At 40.4% G+C, this 24,739-nt stretch overlaps 3 protein-coding genes across 4 annotated transcripts; 2 read left to right on the forward strand and 1 right to left on the reverse strand.

Annotated features, from left to right (window-relative positions):
• Positions 1-75: 75 nt before the first annotated feature.
• On the forward strand, positions 76-9,863 carry LOC130166977 (ADP-ribosylation factor-binding protein GGA1-like). The gene is made up of 17 exons (XM_056372860.1): positions 76-169; positions 926-1,010; positions 1,927-2,002; positions 2,198-2,296; positions 2,697-2,820; positions 3,456-3,556; positions 3,767-3,847; positions 4,422-4,559; positions 4,673-4,754; positions 4,885-4,995; positions 5,103-5,231; positions 5,630-5,673; positions 5,908-6,101; positions 6,304-6,584; positions 6,713-6,882; positions 7,606-7,716; positions 7,826-9,863. Exons 1-17 carry the CDS (start codon positions 124-126, stop codon positions 7,934-7,936), a joined length of 1,983 nt encoding a protein of 660 aa, XP_056228835.1. The 5' UTR covers positions 76-123; the 3' UTR covers positions 7,937-9,863.
• A 1,270-nt stretch (positions 9,864-11,133) lies between these two features.
• Positions 11,134-19,606, reverse strand: ddx17 (DEAD-box helicase 17). The gene is made up of 13 exons (XM_056372861.1): positions 19,235-19,606; positions 17,530-17,689; positions 17,327-17,423; positions 16,884-17,017; positions 16,538-16,603; positions 16,302-16,443; positions 15,985-16,145; positions 15,718-15,890; positions 15,439-15,549; positions 15,250-15,311; positions 14,996-15,055; positions 12,592-12,825; positions 11,134-12,430 (listed from the first exon to the last, which is right to left on the reverse strand). Exons 1-13 carry the CDS (start codon positions 19,285-19,287, stop codon positions 11,928-11,930), a joined length of 1,956 nt encoding a protein of 651 aa, XP_056228836.1. The 5' UTR covers positions 19,288-19,606; the 3' UTR covers positions 11,134-11,927.
• On the forward strand, positions 19,036-24,714 carry ntan1 (N-terminal asparagine amidase). 2 transcript variants are annotated; one of them, XM_056372863.1, is made up of 10 exons: positions 19,036-19,190; positions 20,505-20,607; positions 21,013-21,078; positions 21,187-21,295; positions 21,403-21,476; positions 21,572-21,625; positions 21,726-21,779; positions 21,873-21,970; positions 22,549-22,662; positions 23,227-24,714. In XM_056372863.1, exons 2-10 carry the CDS (start codon positions 20,529-20,531, stop codon positions 23,395-23,397), a joined length of 819 nt encoding a protein of 272 aa, XP_056228838.1. In that variant the 5' UTR covers positions 19,036-19,190; positions 20,505-20,528; the 3' UTR covers positions 23,398-24,714. The 2 variants fall into 2 exon arrangements, with proteins under 2 accessions (XP_056228838.1, XP_056228837.1); XM_056372862.1 differs by lacking the exon at positions 19,036-19,190 and adding an exon at positions 19,736-19,954.
• The last annotated feature ends 25 nt before the right edge of the window (positions 24,715-24,739 follow it).

A 24,739-nucleotide genomic window follows, 5' to 3' on the forward strand; every position in this document is an offset into this window, starting at 1 on the left:
AATGTCATGTTGTTGTTTCCCTTCGCGCCCAACTGGGGGAGCTACAGAGCCGCTGCCCCGGCGTCCATTCGCGCGATATGTTACAAAATCACGCGATGCTGACCACTTGTTTATTCCCGAAAGATGGCGGCGGCGCCTCCAGATGAGGTTAGCCTGCAGTCTCGAATCAGTAAGTCACCATACATTACAATACCATCTTATCATTTGAACCTAAAGCGATAGCCGAGACACTGTTCAGAGATAGAGAGATATATTGTCAGTTTGAATTTGCCGTTGTCGGCCATACTGCTCTCTCTGGGGAATAGTTTTTTTGAGAGTCAAGAGAGCGAATGTCATCAAATCAAAAAGTGCAGTTGGCGTTAAGGAACAAGCTCATTCGGATAATGCATCATATTTGCTGTAATGTCCTTGCATTATGAGCCCACATTATGTTCAGTGCTGATAGCTGTCATGACATTTAATTTTAAAAATCCGAGTAATGCCCAGCTGAATGCTAACAAATCAATTAGCTAGTTAGCTGCTGATCAAGACATGTCAGCTGAATGAAAGCGACACCCAAACCAGGAACCAGCCGCTTCTGCAGTAACCTCATGATTCACTCACACATTTAATGCAAACACGAGCAACTCTCTTCATATACTTCAAACCAGAGAACTGATCATTTGCATAATGCAAACAACCAGAGGCTATAGCTGCTGACAGGGATCACAAGCGTTCAGTTTACCCGACACTTAATTCTGAACTTTGCTCCTGTAAAATCTCAGTCTGCGAAACGTTGGTGTCAGTCTGAGAGGTGTGATAGATCTGACAAATCTAAACATTTTTGCCAAATTTCAATGCAGAAGTTCACTCACATGCAGCTGGTTTCAAATCAGGACATGGAGCAAATGTAGAATTTTAGTTTAATGTGTTTTCTTTTACACAGACAAGGCCACCAATCCTCTGAATAAGGAGAATGACTGGGACAGTATCAAGGGATTTTGTGATCAGCTCAACGATGAACCAGAAGGGTGAGATCATGGTGGTGATGAATATCACACTATTTCAGAATATCTGTTCTGATTTTCGCCTTAAACAAAATGCACAAACACCTGCGCTATGTCTGTTGTTGAGCTACAGTCCAGACCATAATTATTGGAGAGACATCTTCCACACAGCATAGAAAGAACTGTGTGGGAGTTATCGCCCTTTTAACACAATGCCCAAAGTTTAGGCTTTCAAATATAATTGGCAGATCCACATGAAGTCAAACAAAATCATCACATTAATATTTTGTGGAAGATCCTTTGCCTGATGACTGCCTGAAGCCTTTGACCCAAATATAATAGCAGATGCTTTGTATCCTCCCTTGGAGGCTACTAAGGTAATTTGAGTTTGTACCTGTGCATTTATCATGTTGCTTCAGTCAGCAGTGAAATCATCAATATATTCCAGTGAGACGGTTCAATTCATGACCGAGCCATAACAAAACCACCACCATGCATGACAGATGAAGTGGTGGCTTTGTCTTATGAGTTTCCTTTTTTTTTTTCTTTCACACTTTACTCTTTCCATCATTTTGATAGAAGTTGATTTGTGTTTCATCAGTCCACAGAACTTTTGTTTTTGTATGTTTTTTTGAACTGCAACCTGTCCAAATACTCATTGTCTAGACTGTGAATTTTAACAACTTGCTTACATCCAGTTTCACAGCTTTTATAACTCAAAACATTCAACCTATAAACTACGTGATATTTCGTTACAACTTTAAGCCTGTCCGTTCTCTCACAGGGTTTTTTTTTTAATTTCAAGAGTGCTTTGCCTCACATGTTGCAAAATAATTTGTGTACGTTAGTACAAAGTGTTTTTCTGTATTGGATTATTCTTGACACCTTATTTACTGTCAGTAAAGTGACAGTTAACAGTCTTTTGTTTTTAATCCCTCAGTCCTCAGCTTGCAACCAGACTTCTGGCCCACAAAATCCAGTCTCCTCAGGAGTGGGAGGCTATGCAAGCGCTTACAGTAAGAGATTGAACTGTGTGCAGCATTAACATGTTCGCTTACCATCAAAACTTGAAGTTAAATTTTCACTTGTGTCCCTGTGTTTTGTAGCTAACAAGTGCAAAGGCCGGCAAAAGTCCACAGCACATGTCATTTGTCATTATCAAAACTGGCTTGTCTGAAATGTAAAACCAGCAAACTTTGACCAATTCCCAGGTTCTTGAGACGTGCATGAAGAACTGTGGAAAGCGATTTCATAATGAAGTGGGAAAGTTTCGCTTTCTCAATGAGCTCATCAAGGTGGTCTCACCCAAGGTAATGACTGTTGTCCAGTGTGCTGTCATATCAGTTTGGTTATATGCTATATAACCATGAAATTGATTTTTTTTGTGGGGGTTTATTAAATAGTGGAAACAGCAACTGTATTCTTGATCACACAGCATAGTTCCAAGAGGAGGTGTGATAACAGAATCAATCATCACAAGCATCAGAAATTCACAATGTGAAGCTGCAAGTTTGTTGGAACATGAAGCTAAGACTGTGACCATGAGATTTCCCTCCTAATCTAACTTAACTAAAGTATTGATAACCAGAGAGTAAGTCGCAACACACTTGTCAGTTTAGGAGATGGTTCTTTTTTAGTATTAATATGTCGTAAAGAATAAAGACATTTTTCTTTAACAATTGTTAATACCTTCCCCCACTCTCCCTGCAGTATTTAGGTGCCCGGGCTCCAGAGCCAGTGAAGAAGAAGGTGTTGGAAATAATGTACAGGTGGACGGTGAAGCTGCCAGATGAGACCAAGATAGCAGATGCATATCAGATGCTGAAAAAACAAGGTGAATGCTCCAGATGTTTGAGAACATGAGTAACCATCAAGCTGAAGGACTTCGACAAGTTGTGTTATTCCATCTATAGATGGATAGATGGTACTAACCAACCAACTACCCACACATTTCATACATTTCCTCCGGGAAATTCAGGTGTCCAGTAGCTCCCACAGTGCAGATTTGCAAACCATCCACAAATAATAATAACAGTCCGTCTGCAGTTCAGTGTTTTATCATGTTTCACTGATAATGTGTTTTTGGTTCCTGATATTTTCCCTGTTTTAACAAATAGTGTTTTGTACAAAGTGGTATCAGTTCTCCTTTTTATGCTGATGAGCCACTAACATGAGACTAATGTCCTTAGTCATGCTTAGGTGAATGTAGACAAAGTTTCCGACCAGAGTTATTGCAGTACAGTCAATCCTCATGTAGGGTTGTGTATAAACCACATCTGTACCACGCTGGGTGTGTTTACCTTTTTGTGTCAAGTACAGTGTTACTGCGCCAGTGTCTCTCACAGTACTCTGAGTCAGAGGTAATGCAGATTCTGTGACTGAGATTTATACACTATACAGTGCACATGTATGAAACAGGGGCTGTGCTGTTTATGTATAAGGTTAATAGGTGTCCTTGTTCTCTTCCAGGTATTGTCAAGCAGGATCCTGTGCTTCCTGATGACCAGCCCCTCCCACCCCCTCCACCCAGAGCCAAAAGTGCCATCTTTGAGGATGAGGAGAAATCCAAGGTATGAAGTATGAGTGATGATGGAGAAGGTTTACAAAGAGAAGGATTTGCAAATCATATCATCTTCGTTCCTGATCCATGAAAATCATCTTTACCCATCAAATCCTTCTGACGTGAAACTCTCCTCCAAAAATTGTTAAGGCACCAATGGTTTACAAGTTTGCTTCCCTCCTCTTTCCTCCCCCTCTTCTGTCCTGTCCTGTTTTTCTAGATGCTGTCACGCTTATTGAACAGCACTCACCCAGAAGATCTAAGAGCAGCAAACAAACTCATCAAGGAAATGGTCCAGGAAGTGAGTCTTCAGTTTTGTTAACTAAATGTGCTGTGCAGTATGTGCTGTGTGTTTGCTCACCATTTGTATAAAATACACCTGATTATGTAGCATTATGATATTAATGCCCCTGAATACTAGTCGGAAGGCCCTTTTAACTATTTAATTATTTAGATTTTTATAGTGATTAATACTTTGTTTTAAGTTATGTAATCAATCTCCTCCAACACTTGGCAACAGATATAAGAAGCTGAACATCCAATTAATAATCAAGGCTTTGATCCAGGTAAAAATCAAACATCAGGCTTCAGTTTCTATATTATTTATTGTTTATTATTATTACATTAATTATATTTAAATTAATTAAAAAAACGCCTCAACCTCAAATACTGTGGGTGTTTGCTGTGATAAAGACAAGTCTTAAACTGTAATATAGCCTTAATTATCCCTACATTGTCACATCACTGAACAAAATCAGTCTGGAAATGAAGGTCTGCAAAAATGCTTCAGTTTTAGATTTAGAGATTTTGAATGTTTCTCTTGGTCCCGGGCACTGTGAGATCAGATGCTTTTTTTTTTTTTTTTTTTCCTCTAGGACCAGAAGCGAGTGGAGAAGGTATCAAAGCGAGTGAACGCCATCCAGGAGGTGAAGGAGAGTGTTAGCCTGCTGAGCCAGCTGCTGGAGGGCTACAGCAAGGAGAGCTGCTCCCAGAGCAACCAGGAACTCATTAAGGTTAGCACAGCTCAGCGCATTTAAAACATTGCTTCAGCTATAGTCTCATAATCCAGCTGGGACCGACTCAGTAGAAGTGTTGCTGTAGTGTTTTAACATGTGTCTAATTGCAGGATCTTTACCAGCGCTGTGAAAAGATGAGGCCTACACTATTCCGATTAGCCAGTGATACAGAGGATAATGATGAAGCCCTAGGTAAGTTAGGAAGTACGTGGTATTATATAAGGAAGAACAAGACTTTTACAGATTTCATGTAATCAGTTCCTATCCAGAGCATAAGACTAGAAAACCACTTTGGTATTGCTAATTAGTTTTCTGCTTACAGCGGACATCTTAGAGGCCAATGACAGCTTGACACAGGTCATCAATCTGTATAGACAGCTGGTAAAGGGTGAGGAGGTAACAAAAGATGACATAACCATGCCCTCACAACCAGGTAGGTACATGTGATTTGGCATCCATCAGTATTTATGGATTTAACATATTCTCCAAACATTCCTGTAGACTATATGATCGCTGATGGGTATTTTCTGTCCAAATCAGGAGGCAGTAGTTCAGCACTTGTAGACCTGATGGGACTTAATGCATCACCCAACACAGAGTCCTCCAGCCTACAGACCCTGACTCAGAACGTGGGTATCAGCCTCTTGGATGATGAACTCATGTCTCTGGGTAAGTACAGCTCAGTGCTGACAAAGAAACTCATCTGGCTTCTGAACATTTCTAACAATCTTAAAAAGGCTAAGTTAGCAGTATAAGCGGTGTTAGTCTGCACAGCACAGTTATACCTTATTTCCACTGGCTGGGGTGTAGCCTTCCTGTTGACCCAGCATCCGTAGAGGAAGACTAAACCTGGCCACAATAAAGCTAGAAGCCATTCTCAGTCTTTGTATTTAACCAAACTTTCCACAAATTCTTACATAGGCAGTGATTTTTTTTTATTTTTTTTATAATCATTATTTTTGAATTGTGTTTGGGATTTGTTGGAAAGCGTTTTTAATTTTATTGTTTTAACCACCAAAAACAGGGATCAAATGTAATGAACCTTTTTGTTGTTTTTGTTTTCTTAGGACTGAATGTAACAGAAAACTACGACTCCCAGAACACTTTCCAGGTGCGTGTTGCAAGATAGTTCTGTACATGCTCATGTTAAAGCCAGTATTTGTAGAAGTTGAAATTTCGTAACTTTGGGGCCATGGAGTGGAAGTTTTAAAACACTCTTCTACAAATAAATATTAACAAAATATGCTATAATCACACAAAAAAATGGTACATTTTAAAAACTATTAACATAATCTCCTCCCCTATACAGTCCTGAAACAGGAACTCTAACCCTCTGTTTTCTCAGTCCTCTGATAGCACAGAATCATCTGCTCCATCTGTACCAGCTGCAGTGTTGCTCCCAGCTGTGGTCCAGACACAGCAGGCTCCACCAGCAGGGAGCTCTACTACTGCTCCTCCTAAAGCCATGGAAGAGCTAGATTTGCTGGGGAAGACATTGATGCAGCAGTCCTTACCTCCAGAAAGCCTGCAGGTCAAATGGTAAGGCAAACGGATAGAAAGATGTGGAGTTAATAACATAAAGTTGTCTGATGGAGGAAAGTATGACTGTGACACGTTTAATACACTGACCTCTCATAACCATGAAGTGAAACAGTGGTAACATACCTGTTGATGGGTGGCATTTGTAACCGTCCATGTTTTCTGTTCCTTTACACAACTGATCACTTGCTTTTACATGCAGGGATAAGATCCAGACTCAATCCAGAGTCTCTTTACGAGATCTCCAAACCAAGTCCAACACCAACTCTAGACCTGCTCCCCCTGCAAACATCACGTCCTCTGGTCTAGCTCCCGTTCCAGGGCCCACATCCAGCCTGGCCGTCCAATCGGAGCAGCCTGACACTCTCCTCCTCTCTAACCTCAGTCTCACAGCTGCTGAGAAAGGCTCATCACTTGCTGCTGACCCCTGTGACAACATCTCCCTCACTGACGTTACTGTGCCTCTGGAATCAATCAAACCTAGTAAGCACAAGCAATAACACCACACCCAACAGTGACGCTGGTTGTGCTTATGGGTGCAGTTTTTCTTTCTTTATATCTCCACATCATATTTTGATGGGTTTTCCTTTGTGTCTGCACATATGTTTCAGGCAGCTTATTACCAGTGACTGTATTTGACAAACACAGCCTCCGGGTTTTGTTCACCTTTGCCCGTGACTGTCCTCCATCACGGCCAGACGTGCTGGTGGTGATCATCTCCATGCTGTCCTCAGCCCCCATTCCTGTCACCAACATCCGTTTTCAGGCAGCTGTGCCCAAGGTGGGTTCATGTTGTGTGCTAGTCACACTGATAAGAGGCTTGCTTAGTAGTCCGAGATGCCATTGCGTACCTGAAGCGTACCGGACCTGTTTCTGGTCCAGTCCCAACAGTAGCTATCAGCATTTGTGTTATTAGAGTTCTAACAATTAGTCACCTGGAAACCACATCTGTTGACAAAAATATTATTTGTGGATATCACTTGTTAAACCTGCAAATTTTATTTGGCCACTTGGGGGCAGACAGTTGCTAATCAATACATCCAGCAGATACTGAATACTGACACACTGAATTTGTGTTTCTGGCCACCTGTTAAACAGCTCCAATATTTCCTTCTTTTTTTAGCTCTGTTTTTGGTCTCTACCAACTCTTGGAGGAAATATCTGTCTCCACTATGTTAACCAGTTAGTTGCCCGGTGCTGAGCAGTTAGTGTACAGCGGAAAACAGCTGACTGCTGCAGCGCAAAATGACGCCAGGAGAGCAGTGAGAGTGAACGAGAACAGTTCAGTTGTGGATCATACCACTAAACAATGAGCTGAAATTCGATGTAAAACTGAGGGAAGCTGCAGATTCAAGTGATAATTTCTTGTGTATTCTCTACAATCAACACCTTTCAGATTGTTATATTGTTTTCATGTTGTTATTTGATAAATAGTTGTTTTGAAAATATCTGTTATAACCTTTTTAAGTGTATTTGTGTGTGTGAATGTGTCCATGTTGCCTAGGTGATGAAAGTGAAGCTGCAGCCTCCCTCTAATACTGAGCTCCCAGCCTTCAATCCCATCCTGCCTCCAGCCGCCATCACACAGATCCTGCTGCTGGCTAACCCTCACAAGGTAGTCTTTGTTCGACCCTTTTGTCTGTTTACAAGGAAACTTGGCAGCAAAGATTTGTTTCATCATTGCTGGTGATGTAACCTTGGTCTGACATTTGTTTCGGTTTCAGGAAAAAGTACGTTTGCGGTACAAACTAACATTCAACCTGGGGGACAAATCTCATGACGAATCTGGTGATGTGGACCAGTTTCCCCCTCCGAACACCTGGGGGAACCTTTAATGAGAGGGACCACCCTCCTGTCATCTGATCTGCTGCTTCCTTTTAGATTTAGGTTGAAGTTGTCCCTCATCACTGGCAGAGGCAAGATGGCCTCTTAACACGTCAGTGGCTTTCAAAAGTTTAATAATACAAACTGACATGAGACCAGTTGTGGGAGCCAGCTTCTACCTTGTGCCTTCCTTCACAGCCTTCCTGTCTTTATTCCATCATCTCCGTGTTCCTGTGTTCTGTACCTACTTTCTCCTTTTCCAACAATCAGTTCAACGCAGAGAGATATAGCAAACTGTCAGAAACACTGACTCTATGCAGTGACTTCTGGAAAAACATCTTGAGCCTTTAAAAAAAAAAAAAAAACGAATATGTGCATTTGTCTGCTCGTCCCATGTCATGTGAATTACATGTAACAGCTGGCATTTGACATTATTTCTTTTTTTTTTTTTTTATTTACAAAACCCAAAGCTCAATCTGAAGCGAGTGTCTGATGCATACCTAACTTGGGATTCAAAATGTTACGTATTCAGAGTATTGTCACAACTTGTGTGTCCAGTGTTTATTTTGAGTGTCAGAGAAAGTCATTTGTTTTATTTCTGTCCATCAATACTGTTTCTCAGTTAAACTTAACTTAAAGTCAGCTAATGCTTAAAGTGTTATTTTATAAGTGCGAACAATCTTACCAAAAGCCAAAAAACTCAAATACATTCAGTTCATGATATGGAATAGTCGCCATTTTACCTGATAACTTGTCGGAACTGAAGTTGTTTTCCTTTCAAATGAAGAATTGATTATTTTTCTCATTGTTTCAGCAACAGTGTTTTCAGGAAGAGGGGCAGCAGTCAAACTGAATCATGTGCAACTTACTGGAAAACCTCTTCACCACATAATGTAAACTGTGTTGTTTATTTGTCAAGCACAGGGTTGCAAATGGAAATAATCAAACTAAATGTAACTGTCAACTCCCACAATTTAAACCATTATAGTGGGTTTTCTTTTGATCTAATGAAGACAGATCAGAGTATGAGGAAAGGATCGGAAATGATGTAATAACTGTTAAAGGACTGGGAAAACCAAATTATCCAAGGAGGATACATGATGACATGATACATAGTTTTTAAGTATTGGTTTTAACATACTGTGTGAAAGATAACAGTTTGGCAGTGTGTGTCTAAGCTCTGGCAGTAGGGCTTTTTCACAGCAGCAACATTAACAATGTCACCATGTCCCAGGAAGCCAATACAGTGGGCCAGTGTGTCAGCATGTACAATACCAGGACCCTGAAACTGAAGCAGCTAAATGGAATTCAGCCATCATTCATTTGATTAGTTATATCTCTGATTTTTCCTATTGTGATGCACCAGTGTCTCGTGTGAAAAAGGCCCATGAAGGTAGGGCACTGAATCTCTGCCCCTTTAAAATTTAGCTTTTTTTTTTTTTATTTCTGCACTTTTCTTTGCTTTCAAAAGATTGGGACACTATTTATCATTATGTTTCACTCAGGATTTTGATTTGGTAATTTTCTTCTTACTCAACCTGAACTTTACATGCACTTATTTTGTTTAAATTTTGCACATGAAACCATTCCCTTTGACCTTGTCATTCCTCATTTGCTGCCTTTCTACTGTCGATTGACCCAAAGAGGGACATGTGAAGTCCTGAGCTGACGTCGCTGACATCCAGTTTGATTCTACCACATGTGCCTGAGATGAAACCTTTGATTTTCATTTGCTTTGTACATATATGTATACAAATGACTGGTTTGATCTTTGTTTCTGTTTTCATACGTCCATGTCCTTATCAGCAAAGACTCTGTGAAACAAATGATGTTACATGATCATCTGAATATCCGTGGTCATGAGTTGATTGGCGCACGGGTCTATGATCACTGCTTAGGGTCATAAAATAAAGTAAGATTGGAGGCAGACTGATTCCACCTGAGAGATAAGATTCTGAAGTACATGTGAAACTCCAAGTGTGTGTAACTACAGTAGAGACAAAAGCTGGAGCTTCTGTTCATGATATCATGAGGATCCATGCTGAACAACATTTACTCATTTTAACATACTTGAAAGCAAGTGCTAATTTTCATATCAGTAAACGTTCATTACATGGTACAGTGCCATTAATCAGTCTGACGGGCAGTTTTATATTACTATAAATTAGCCATTTAATTTAGCTAACTTGTGGCAGAAGAAGAGCAATAATGAGACAAAAAGTGGCCTCAGTGACAACCTTTCAGTCTTTCAGTGATCGATCAGATTGTAAATAATGAATATTCGCATCTCCCAGCATGATTTATCGTAAACTATGCATTGAGGGGGCTGTTACAGGTTTGACAGGGTTAACTCGTCACTCTCAGATCAGATGTATTTTTGTTCAAGTCACACATGCAAATTTGCCTTTTGTCATTGCCACAAGAACGACAAGAAAAGTAGCTTAGTAACTTTTTGACTTGAGTAGTTTTAATTACTGAATGTTCAAATTGGTTAAGTCTCACTTCTTTTGGAATAACTTTTGGGAGCAACAGACTGAAGGGCTGTAACACCTGCTTCTTGACCTTGTAGAGGTTTTGGCATCATCTCTGTGTTTGGATCCAAATACATGTCAAACTGATGCAATAACTACCCCTGAGCTACGTGCCATCATACCAGTTATAACCTTCCCATTTCATGTCTGTTTCTTAACTGAGGTCCATTTAAGGGCACAATTGTTTTGTTCCCCTTTCATAACTTCTATGGTACAGTTTGCAGAACACTTCACTCAAACATGATCAAGCACAGTGTGACCACCCTTGCCCAGCTTTGGAATATATGGATCAGACTGGACCTCCCACATTCACTTGGACTGACAAGAAAAACACGACAAACAACTTAGGAAACTAAAACTGGATCCAGATTTTTCAGATTGATACACAACAAAATGATACACAAAACTCAGTGTTAGCTACTGGAGGAGGGAGAGTGGTGAGGCCTTTCTAGATATATTTCTGAGGAAGGGAAAAAGTCATGTCTATCTGTGCTCCTACTGTAAATAAAAGCTTCATGCCATTATGTATATTTACCAATCAAAGCAGCACATGTACATACTGCTGGGTACAAAATGAGGATGTACTACAACTGTGTATTTAAGGCAAATAAAGTCATTTGTACAGGGAATTCACTTGACGTACAAATAATTTGATCAATAACTTGCTCAGTAGAAAATAAAGCTTTGATTTGTTTATTAAGAAAACACTGTAAAAAGAGCACAATGAGTTAAAGAGGAAACAAGAAACAAACTGTAATTTTGTTATCAATGTGCATGAAAACAAGCCTGCATCAGCTGATCTGCTTAATAAAATATGAGTTAAACAGTTACAAGCAAATATGGACATCTCCATTCTGACATGCTACAAGACAGGAAAAGGTAAAGGCATGCATGACAAATGTATTCAAACCTAGTGTGACAGCTCATTACACCAAAAAAACTAATATTGGTTGCATAAAATCCAAACTATTGCAGAGGATTCTTAAAAAAATATTCAGAATAACACAAACCCAAAATGCAACAATTCAAATATATTGCTGGTCAAAAAAAAAAAAAAAAAGTCTCATTCAAGGATTTTGAAGCTAGAGAAAAACATGACTCTGGAATGTGATGGTATCTATTAGAAATTATTTTGCCCATAGACCAGCACCCTCAAACACCCACTGAGGCCTGAGTATGTGCTTGTTTTCATTCTAAACAAATTGTAATACATCTGATGAAAGGCACAGCTTGAGCTAGAGATGGACAACAACCTGGTGAAGTCCACAGTGTGGTGGTGGAAAATGTTAAATTCTATGTTGGGTTTTATAAAAAAGTACAAAATAGAAAATATAAGCCCTTACCTCCATAGGTATATAACCTTGTCAAACCCCTCAATCGTGGAGTAAACAAGAGTTGGAGAGTAAAAATAAAGTTACACTGTGAGCACACTAAGTTGCACAGACTGACTCAGTGCTTCTTTCTCATAATTCTACTTCCGGGGGGGTGGAGGGCCTGGAGGAGGAGGGGGCGGCGAAGCAAAAGGGTACGGTGGTGGCCCCATGAAGCCCATTAGCGGGGCCTGTGGTGGAGCAAACTGCTGCGCCATGAGGGGCTGCGGCCCACCTGGTGGCGGAGGAGGAAGAAGCTGGCCAAACTGACCCTGTGGCTGGCTAGACTGATCCTGACCTCCACCGCCAGCAGACTGGCTACCGCTGCGGGAGTTGTAGCCCCCGCTGCCACTGTAACTCTGGTACTGATCTGAGCCCGAGTTGTAACTGTTCCTTCGATCCCGACTTCTGTCCCTGTATGAGGAAGAGGAGGAGGAAGTGGAGCGGTCTCCATCGCGGCTGTTGCGGCTGTCACGGCTGAAGCCGCTGCGGTTGTCTTTGCTGCCACCACCACCTCCACCAGAGCGCATGCGGCGATCACACTCTTCCTGGTACATTAGGTTAGGGTTGTTAGAGTTGCTGCCACGGTAACGCATTCTGCCACCTGTAACAAAAAACAAATGCAACATCAACACAGTTTTAACCTGTAGATCTCTACTTCTCCTCTTCAGATCTATAAACACATCTCCGTTCCCATCTATTCCATTCTACAGTGTGATGAACTGTGATATATCTTCATTTTTAAAACAGTTACAGTCTTCTTACCTCCTCCTGCACCACGGCCCGAGTCCACAAGCTGAAGCAGTTTTGGGTTGATGGCCTGCCGGGCCTCCTGTAACACGCGGACAAGGTCTCGGGCCTGCCGCAGGTTCCCTGGGGTGAAGAAGGTGTAGGCAGTGCCTTTGTTGGTACTACGGGCCGTACGCCCGATACGGTGGACGTAATCTTCAGAGGAGTTGGGATAGTCATAGTTGATGACGAACTTGACATCTTCCACGTCTTTTGGATAAAGAATGATCCGTTTTACAGGATAGGGAAAGAAAAAAGATGATCATCTCAAGAGGGGAAAAAATTTATCATTTTCATTCAAATCCAAGAGCTGATGGTTTTTATTTAAATAAATTACAATTAAATCTTTAAATTTTTTACTATACAGAAGATTGCTAAAATATTTTAAGTTAGAAATCAAAACTCGACAAAAAGAGTAACTTACCTGCTGTATCAGACACTGTGCAAAAATCCACACATCCAAGGTTTCATTTCAGTTAAACACCAGTGTAACTGATTTAAATCCAATACAGTTAAAGCTGAACTTGACTTCAGGGTTTCATGCTCACTTGGCGTGCAGTGAGCATGTGAAGGCTTTGTAATCTTCACACCAACGTGATAACTGGTCAAAATGTGTGAAGACACAGTCTGTTTCTCATTACAGAAGATGTGGGGCTCTGACAGCACTGCTGATCAATAAGTCTCCCTTTTCCCCTCCATCCATTTCCCCTGAGAGGGAAGCTGTTACATCACCCATTACCTACTGAATAACAGTGACAATGGTCCGTTTGACTAAAATATGGGCACGATGGAATGTATGGTGAGCTCATGGAGGAGTTGAGAGAAAGGGGCGGTGAGGTACTTACCCCCTTCATGATGTTTTTACAAAGGTAGTCAGTCCCCCCTGATCAGTCCTGGTTCATAGGGAGGGGCTGAGGGGGAGGGAGACAGGATTCATCCCTCACATTCTGCGCACACCAGCAACGTCAGACGGGAGCAGAACCGTTTAACCACACGAGACACACACACAAACACACACACACACACACACACACACACACACACACACACACACACACACACACACACAACGGCTGGTTCTGTTGCTCTCTCGCTGCATTGCAGGACCCTCCTCAGACCCTGGCCAGGACTGGATCCAGACGAGCCCGTCTAACTCTCTCCCCTGTCTGTCTGCTTTTTGGGACGGACCGATGGGCAGACATACAGGCACCTCAGGCTGCTCCCAAGGAAGGCTCGTTGGATTTACAAACTCTGACAATACTGGGCAGGGGGGATCTTAGTTAACCAAGAAGAATAAGAGGGGCTTTAACCCTTCTAAAACTAGCCAAGCCTCTACTTTAACGTGACTGAGGGGGGCAGTGACAGCAGCGCAGACTGTTACAGCTGCCGTGTGCTGCCAAACCCTGAGAGGAGAAGAGGGGAAAAAAAACAAGGATATGGTCATAGGAATTTTGGCAAGTCAAAGACACTTCACTCATCCCCCCTTCTCACATTAGCCTTCCTGATGTCTCTGTCATTGTCCTGCACATATGCATCTGCAAAACATAACAAAATGCATCCTTTTGCAGAACAACTACTTACTATAACTAATTTACTATTTTGTGTGGAGAAATGTGATATATCAGCAATATCATCAGTAAATTTGTACTGACACCATGAAGGAGACATGAGAAAAGGTGTGCAGGAGCATCTGCCCCAGACACCCCTCCCTTCAGGCAGCGTGCCAAAGAGCCCCGGTTGAAGGAAGCTTTTTAACTGCAGTAACAAGAAACAGACTATAAACCCAGTGGACCAGAAGGCCTGCAGCCTCCCTACTGGACGTTACAGTTCATTAAACTGTCAGGTTACAATAATACGGGGAGTCCTTCGATGTAATGTGCTCGTTTCATTTCACTGTACATCACTGAATTTAAAATGATCGCACCTTCTGTGAATTTTCACACTTTTGGTGAACAGCATTACTACATGTTTTACTGGCTCCTAGTGTGATATCCTGCATAAAAACCGTCATAATATCACTTGAAAATAATCAAAAGGAACAAATTTACACAATAAAAGTATGTTTTTGTTTTTATTCGATGTGTGATGTGCATTGATTTATATGTACTTCTCTATATAGAGCCAATAAAGGGTTGCTGTCAATGTCGTAGCTGGTCTACTGATTCATAGTGTACTTACCCATTGGTCAAAAAATAATCGGCAAAAAAAAGTTATATTTGAACTCAGCAATGTGACCATATTGACTGCATCTGTTATTCTATTACGTTTAATAAACTATGGCTTAAAGAAAAAAACAGTACAGGAAAAACACCAAAACAAGGAGAGAAGAGACGATCGTGTGAGATTATGCAGCATTGACTGTGTGTGTGAGGAGACATACCCAGACCACGAGAGGCGACATCAGTAGCAATCAGGATAGGAGCTTTGCCACTCCGAAATTCTGTGGAATTAAACAAAATAAACTGAATAACAAGATGAACATCTAAGCTCATGCTCAACTCAGGCAACAGTGAGTAGAGTAACTTTAAACTAATAAATATTGATGAACAGTCGCTGGACAGAACAGTTTAGGCAAGACACTGATCTACAACAAAGGGAAGGAGAGAGGTAGAATTGCATTAGATGTATTCTTACCTGTGAGCACCCAGTCTCTTTCTGGCTGGCTCTTGTCTCCATGGATACACATGGCTGGCCACCTAGAACACAAAACCACAAAGTGGCAATATTACATTGTGAACACCTTCTGTCTATCAAATATTTGCATAATTCATCCTACAACCACTGTCATCATGTTGTGTCATCATGTTATCAGTATTTCCTCACCCGTCCCGCCTCATTCTCCTGGTTAGATCATCACAACGCTTCTTGGTCTCCACAAAGATGATGGTTTTGTTTTCCTTTTCAGCCATAATTTCCTCCATCAGCTGAATAAGTCTGTAGATAGAGAGAGGCACTCACAGCACATCAACAGTACTGAGCTCAATTTTAACTGTGTGAAAGTATGAGCTCATGTTCTGTAACTCTATTATAGCAGTTATGGCAGAATGATAATCATAACATGATGTCATTTAAGTCAGATATACTCCCAGTGGCTGTCCTCACTTGTTGTCCTTTTCAGTCTCCATGCAGACGTCGACTATTTGCAAGATGTTGTGGTTGGCACTGAGCTCCAGAGCACCAACATTAATCTGGACATACTCCCTCAGGAAGTCCTCAGCAAGCTGCCGAACCTCCTTTGGCCAGGTTGCACTCCACATCAGAGTCTGTCTGTCAGGCTGAGAGACAGAAAGAGAGAAAGCATCCAGCTGATTTATAAGATCTACATTCATGTTAAATTTAGTGATCATGGTAATTAAGATGTTCTCCTACCCTGATTTGTTCAACTATCTTGCGAATTTGTGGCTCAAAGCCCATGTCCAGCATGCGGTCAGCCTCATCCAGCACGAGGTAGGTGCAGCGACGCAGGTTCGTCTTTCCCACCTCCAAGAAGTCAATAAGACGACCAGGTGTGGCGATGCAGATCTCAACACCTAGATATACGAAATCACCATGAATGAAATATAATGTTCTATTTTATCAACAATATTGCCACAACATTTTAGTGTTAAGTTTTCAAAGTCATCTACACTAAAAAGTACACAAATATACTGAACAGAATTTTTTCAGTAAAGGCTGTGAATACCCACCCCTTTCAAGATCTCGAATCTGTGGTCCTTTGGGTGCTCCACCATAGACACAGGTGCTTTTGATACGAGAAGACTTGCCATACTCATATGCAACCTGTTGAACCTGCTGAGCCAGCTCTCTGGTCGGGGCCAGCACCAGACACTGAGCAGAGAGGAGGAAGGGTTTTACACACTGTCTGTCTGCTCAGATTAAACACTTCATCTAACAGAGTAACACGTTCGGTGTAAGTACTTACAATGGGACCATCTCCCCTCTCCAGATAGGGCTGATGGTTGATGTGCACAATAGCAGGAAGCAGATACTGCAACACACAAAAGACAATTAGTTAGATGTTGGGCAACAGGAAATCAGGCAAACCAATTCATTCTCCTATGAAAGATAGTATTTCATCTTCTCATATTATCCAAACTCTGTCCTTCTGCAGTTGTGCTGCTGTTCCTCATTTGTTCTTGACTTTATGTTGCATTTCTCCTATAGTGTATTACTTTCTTTCTTTCTTTCTCTATCTTGTGAAAGTACTACTGCTACACTAAACTAAAGGGTCATCATCATGCAGTATTATGATAGCCAGGTATCCTTACAGCCAGTGTCTTTCCAGAGCCAGTCTGTGCGATCCCCACCATGTCCTTGCCGCTCAGGGCCACAGGGAAACCCTGAGACTGAATCGCTGTGGGTTCCTTAAAGTTCTGCTGCATCAGCACATCCATCACATACTCTGCCAGAAGATGCAGGGTGACAGTCAACAAGGCTGTTACTTAAGTTGTCGGTCATTACATCAGAGGAAAAATAAACATACCACTGATCCTTGTAAAACACATTTCACTAACATTGCGACATTTTGTTTCGTTTCATTTCGACTGGTTGTATTACTTTGTTTAAATTCATCATGTAAGTGGCTAAAAAATAAAACAATGACATTGTGAAGTCCCTAGATGCCACAGGAGTGAATCAATAGTGTATTGTACTGTTTCCCAGAGATTATTTGTACAGACATTGTAGTAAGTGTAATGTGTGGTTTACTAACGAGGAAACTGCGCCTGGTGAAAAGCGGTGACAGGTTTTGGACAGCCAGAGCCTCTGATGGTGATCTCCTTCTTCCTGCGATACTCTTCCAATTCATACTGGATACGACAGCAAGAGGAAAAAAGAGCAAACATATATGTGGATATGGTTAATATTTATTGATATTTTTCAGAATACTGTCTGGTATCTAGATTTGAAATTCACCTGACTGATGCGTTGGACCTCAGGGTGTTCGGCATAGAAGTTCTTCTCAAATTTTGGCAGCTCGTCCAGGTTCCACCTTTTCTTGCGGAGACGCTCACCTGGATTCCCAAACTTCATTGGGGGGGGTCCACCACGACCACTCATGGTCCCAAACCGTGGCCTGAGAAATAAGGGTCAAGACATTAGGTGCACTAGTGTGATCTTTAAGTGTAGTTATGTAATGAAGTCTGATACTGCACAAAGACAGCCAGACCTACTAATTTGCATTTGTATGTTATAACATCTTGTTTTTGCCAGTTTGTAGTTCGATAGACAACATCACAAAAATTGTAAAACCAACTAGTGTGATGATTTTCAGCTGAGTGTTTGAGATGAATGTAATGTTTCTAGAGCAAATGCCCAGCTCAGACAGCAGACCTAATCATTTTTTGCATAATTTATTGTGTTTTTTATTTAACTGGATTTAAATTTTTGCCCATTAGTTTGCACTGAAGTGAAAATATGTTTACATTTTTTTGCTAATTTGTTAAAAATCTCTTATTTACTAAAAGTAATCAGACCCTTAATTCAGTAATTTGTAGAGGCCACTTTGGCAGCAATTACAGGTTTGAGTCTTCTTGGGTAAGTCTTTACAAACTCCAAGTGGGCTGTCATGTGCTTCAGAGTGGCTTTCATCTGTTACCGTTTGGGTTCTTGGTCACCTCCCTGACCAAGGCCTTCTTGCATGGTTAATCAGTTTTGCCAGATGGCCAACTCTAGGAAGAGTCCTGGTGGTTCTTCCATTTCACAAATATTGAGACCACCGTGCTCCTGGGCACACTTTAGGTTTTAGAAATAGTTTTATACCATTACTCTATGCAGTTTTATCATGGAGGTTTACAGAGAGTTCCTTGGATTTCATGACTTAATTTCATGACATGATTTTTATCTCGAGATGCAGTGTGAGTTGTGTGAGCTAATGTGTAGCTAATGGGTGTATGTCTTTCTAAACTATGTTCAATCAATTAAATTACAACATATGTACTCCAGTCAAAGTCAAGACACATTTCAAGGACAATTAAAGCAAAGAGTTTTCACAATCTGGTCTGAAGGGTTTGAATCCATTTGGAAATTAGCTGTTTCAGTTTATGATTTTTTTTATAAATTTGAAAAACTGTCTAAACACATGTTTTCCCTTTGTCATCATGGGATAGTAAGTGTAGATTGATGGGAAAAAAATGCAAAAAAAGTGGAAAAAGACAAGGGGTCTGAATACTTTCAGAAGTTACTGTAAAAAATTAAGATCTGCCAGAAAATTGACTGTGTAACTTTTTCATTCCTGCGGAAGACACAAACTAATTTTGATGACCTCGTGACCACACCTTTATCGCCACCATCAGGCCAAATGTACAGACTTTGTTTACAACCAGACCTTTACCCAGGCGCCACCTTAAGGTCAATTTTAGGTTAATCTTACACTTATATAACTGCCATGTCAACTGTGACTGTTTTTTTCTGTGAAAGTAAACAACAGACTGAAGAGAGGCGGTGAGGAGGTTTGTGCTTCTCTGCTCTCCTGCTATCGGCTCACACTGCTCAGAGAATACTAGAGTCTTAAAACAGCCATGGCCTTGGGTCAAACTTCCTGTGATGCATAGACATTATGCAACCTTCATTCCGTGGTAAATATGTGTGTGTTGTTTCCATATATAAACTAAAAAGTTACCTGTCTCGTCCACGGTCCCTGTCTCTGTCTCCATAGGACGAACCCCCTCTCATGTTGGCGAGTCACTGTACTATCCTCTGTATTTGTCACGTTAGCTTTAACTTTTGACACCAGATTGTTTACGTTTCGCACTGTAAGGCAAAATATGCGCAATTTACGCTTGCAAAAATGTCGGAGGCTTCATTAGCTTTTAAATGTACAGTTACCCGACGATAGTTACGCTTAAAACGGACTTTAGCAAGCAATTGTTGTATGCGTCACGGAACTAAACAACTGCCTTGGTTATACCAACCCTGCCCTCTTTGGCGACGTAACTCCAACTAGTAATTATACGTAGCTTCGTTTCGATAGAACCAACACTACGTCAAATGTTCGCCTAGTGAAAATGGTGCATTCCATTGGTGTGGGTCCTCGTGCCTTTTAACAGTTGGTGGCGGTGTATCAGAAACCACGAGCCTCTCTTTAGGAGGAAACCGTAGAAGAAGAAAGCTTGCCAGGAAGTTACAGCCGACGAACTGGTCCTGTGGCTGCTGCGATATGTGGATAATATGAGACATTCAGCTATTAGAATATGAAGTTACTGATCTTTGTAATAGTTTGGTAACCAGCTGATTTTAAAGTGGACTTTGCTTCAGGGAAATGCCTTTGTTAATTCAAAATAGAGGACTAGAGCGCATAAGTGCGACAGCGGAACTGTTCGACAAATATCCACATTTACAGGTTTGTTCCCAGAAAGTGTGGCTAAATTTAGCTTGCTGAGAAACTGTCGTCCCCTATTAACAGTATTTTTTAGTAGCTAATCGCTTCATAACAAACTGGCGGTCAATGTTAAAGAGAACGTATTACCGGATTGGGCTGTGAGATGTGGTAAACGCAAATCGGTAATGGACGATAAAGCATACTATCATATAATCATATCTTGTTACATCTAAAGTTGTGTAACTAATTGTAAATTCCGTGCATGTTCCTAAAAAAGAAGAAATAGAAATATCACTTAAATGAGAAATGTTTGAAACTTTTGATGACTCCTGTCTTATTATTAATTGATGATAGATGATGTAAAATGACATTGACAAGGATTGTCAAATAATAATAAAACGAACCAGAGCCCAAAGTTGAAGGTTTACAGTCTGTATTAATACCTATGAAGTAACACTAATGATTAAATGATTACACCTACAGTGTACTGGTTTCACTGTAACAAATCTGCAATGGCCAGCATCAGTTTTGACATTTGTGCTAAATTATACTTTTAACTCTTATGTCACAGGAAAACGCAAGAACATTTCGCTCCATGCCGCTTGTCGATGTCGACCCAAAGTGCCTCTTGTATGTGCAACAGAGAGAGTTTGCTGCAACAACACCAGCAGACAGTAAGTGAAGCTATACATGATGGAAACAGATCATCTAAATATCAACTCGTCTCTTTTCTCCATCACACAAATGTTATTCTGAATTCTATAGCAAATCTTGTTAAGATATACAACTCAAATTGTAAAATTTAGGAGAATAGGCCCCAGCCATTTTTATTGATTTTCAACAATCCATCATTGAAGAGACAGAGGTAACTTTGTCTCCATCAGCAGCAGCCTCAGTTGTCCATAATGCAGTAAGTTTAGCCACACCACGTTTTTTGAATAAGGAGCACTGGTCTGGTTAGACAGTTAGGTCTGAAATGTTGCAATTACAACACCTCTAACTGACTCCCAAATACCTCTCCAGGTTAACCATTCTGGATCATGATGGTAATACATGCTTTCTTATCCCATCTTTCACAGATTGTGTTTCAGTAATTGGATCTGATGATGCCACCACCTGCCATTTGGTTGTGCTGCGACACACGGGTACTGTTCCTTTCATGAGGTTTATGCTGTGTGCCTTATTCTGCCGATGTGTACAGTTTGTAACGGCATTTTTAATAACTGCCATGGTTGAATTGTATTATTTCTTAGGAAGTGGAGCTGTTTGCATCGCTCACTGTGATGGGTCCAGCACTTGGTCTGAAGTGCCGCTCCTTGTGAAGGCTGTCACATCATTGAGTAACGTGAGCAAGGAGGGAAGGTATGAAACACTCAGACAAACACACATGGTAACGGTGCACATCACTCAATTTGAGCTTCCTTTTCAAATATTTCTTCTACTTCTTTCCTTTGCTTTCTGTTATGTAGGCTTGAGCTCCATCTCGTTGGGGGATTTAACGATGAGTCAAAGACATCCCATAAACTCAGCCTTAACATACTGGGTATAGTCCTCTAAGCTATCTCATGTGTCATTGTAAAATTATGCCGACAGCATTTGAACTTTGTAAAACTTAAAGGACTCTTTTCCTCTTTACAGCAGCATTCCAGAAACAGAAAGAGGACATTCATCTGGAAATATGTTGCATCACAGGTAGCTTTAATACTTTCATGTTACTTTTTTCATATTGTTTAGAAATATCCTACCAATCATACCTTCATCCAGTTAACCCTTCTGGTCTCTTTTGTTGTAGAAATGAATGACGTTGTTGTTGATGGAAATCACAGACCGATAGTATATGGAATAGGTAAGTGATGAATATGCTAAAGAGCAAGAACGATGCACTGTCTTCATGGCATATGACCTTTAATATATTGTGTCTATGTTGGTTTCTGCACAGGTGTAAATGTTAAAACAGGGGATGTGTTCCCTTCGTCATTCACTCATAAAGGACCTGCAGAGGAGCTGCGATCAGCACGGACCTTCGCTGGGGAACAGGTGATTTACAATACCAAGTTTGTTTTCTATGAATAATATGGACATTTCTGTGTAAACAAATTCCACTTGTGTGATACAAAAACATTATTTTAAGATGGGCTGTAGCTAATGAATATTTTCATTATTAATTAATCTGATTATTTCTTCATTTAACTGATTAATCAGTCAATCTATTACATGTCTGGAAATACTTGAACATTCCCAGAGCCCAAGGGAAAGTTTTCATATTATTTTTTTGTCTAACTACCATTAATAAATCCGAAGATATTTAAATTACAAAGGTATAAAAAAGATAACGCGGCAAATTGTCACATTGGAGGAGCTGGAAACAGAGACCTTTTCAACTGTTTTGTTGATAAATTATTTATATACAAACTGTAGCTTGTTTAATTGACTAATTGTTTCGGCAACCTGATATTTTTTTCTAAAATTAACAATGTGTTCATTGTCCAAATATTTTAATATTTTAACATACTTTGCAGATTACACTTGGGGACACAGTCTCAGTAGAAGACTCAAAAGTAAAAGATGAATGCAAAAATTATAGATCATTAATAAAATGTCTTTTTTCCTTACAGATGGTTGACATATATGACTCAAGTCGGGGACTTGTAAAAATCGGCCCCTGCAAATGGTCTCCAAATCTGGATATTGCCTTCTGGTTGTCACAAAGTGATGACACAATTTTAAAGGTAAAGGTTTGTTTTGTTTTTTTTGTCCTTTTTATATAGCTAAATATTTTTTATGCCACTGTGCCGGCGACTCCTATGTCTGTCTGTCCTATTCTCGTCAACAAGATATCTCAGTAACGCCTTTCGGGAGTTTATAAACATTCACTTGGACTCAAGGATGAACTGCTTAGATTTAGGTGGTCAAAGGTCAAAGGTCAAAATCACTGATGTCCCAAAGCATGTTTTTGACCATAATTCAAGAATTTGTATACTAATTATGTCCCAAATTAACACAGATATTTAATAGGATCAAATGTCATCAAATTCACTGTGACATTGTAATAATGTTCTGCAAAAAACACTTCTGGCCATTATTCAGTGCAGTAACTCAGGAACACAAGGAGAGATTGTGACCATATTTCCTGCACCTGGTTGGTGGTGGCATACAACTTCAAAGCGGTAATTCTAGTTTTTCATGCAGGGGTTCTGTTCTGACACAAACACTTCCCAAAATGGGTGAAACAAAGCGCTCTAATAAGTGGCATAAAACTGTTTTTAACTCTGGTCTTTCTCTCTCTTGCTCAGTACCTGTCCACCTCTCCGATGGCTGAGCCGCCACACTTCGTCCAGCACATGAAGTCCACCATCCGGTTCCTTTTAGAGCACCCCAACCCCGATAGCCTGTTTCCTGGGGGTCAACCGCAGCTCTACCGCAGGACTGAGAGGGGGGACTGGGAGAGGGCTGTCCAGTCATAGAGGCCTACTCCCATTTTTCACTGAACCTTAACATGGAACCAGACTATTTTTGCCTCTCAGTTAATTGGATACACTGTGACCCTGCCACTCGCTGTCTGTTTTTTATTCATTGTGTCTTAACAAGAAGGTGACCCCAGACTGGACCATGTGTCTGCTGAGTGGTTCTCCTGACTCATCTGGCTGGTCCAGTAGAGAGGACAGAGGAAGAATAAGGGATTCTTTTGATGCCTGCCATAGTTAATATCCACTCTTATGAGGGGGCATTAAAGTCTGCACCTTACACCTCCTGCTGTGTTGCAGTAAGTCAAGGTCAATATTCTATGCGTTTAGTATTTTGATCTATTGATTTTTATTTTATTGTTTTTTTTTTTTTAGCCTAATAACTACACCTGCTGAACTTTTTCCAAAGTATAAGTTCAGTTTGTACATGTACAGAATAACATGTAAGTTGTGAATAGGAGCAAACGATTATATTATTTGAAGAATGAAGTAATTGGTTGCTGTTCAGTGGTTGACATTTCCCACATGTACCTAAATGAACCAACAAGGAGTGTATTATGATAACATAACTACCAAAAAAAATTAGACAAAGCCAATGATTGCCTAGATTGCCGCAAGTGTCAAGCTCTGATTGATCTTTACCTAATCAAAAGTCCGAAACCAATACATTTCGATCAGAAATCAACCTAAAGATTTATACTTTTATGCATGATTTGTAGTTAACAGGCTAAAACATATACTTAAAAATATCTGTATGGCTCTTAAATATAGACTTTGACCTACTGGTGAGGAGCAATTAAAGATGGGTATTTGATGCAGCAACAATGAAGAAATTAATTTCTTTTGGCACTTTGTTTAAAACAGTGAAGAGAGTGCTTATTGCTAAGTTCTGCATTGTTGAAGAGTTGAGCAAAGTTTATTTTTCTCTACAAGTGCACCTTCCTGATGAGAGTGAAATATGATATTTCATTACATACTCTAGATGATGCTGTATACTTGGCTATGAATGTGTATGTTTTAGAAAATTGCATGTGTAAAGTGCATGGTAATCTGCCAGGGATGATACAGATTCTATTCAAAAGCAAAAAAAAACAAAGCAATTTAACTAGTTTTGTCTTTTTTGAAATGGTTAAAAATTAAAACATCATATACTGTATAAGGCCTTTTCATCAGTTGTGTTATTCAGAAGGTTGCAGGGTGCTTAAAGCATTCAGTGCAACTTGTTGCAACTTGTGGACATGCTGTACCTGTTGCTAAATAAATGTAAATGGCCAAATCTAGTTTGAAAAGCTGAGTAAATGGAGCTGGTGGAAAGGGTGGGAAATGAATTTTTCATGAGTTC

Source organism: Seriola aureovittata, chromosome 3 (genome assembly GCF_021018895.1).
Source record: "Seriola aureovittata isolate HTS-2021-v1 ecotype China chromosome 3, ASM2101889v1, whole genome shotgun sequence".
NCBI lineage: Eukaryota > Metazoa > Chordata > Actinopteri > Carangiformes > Carangidae > Seriola > Seriola aureovittata.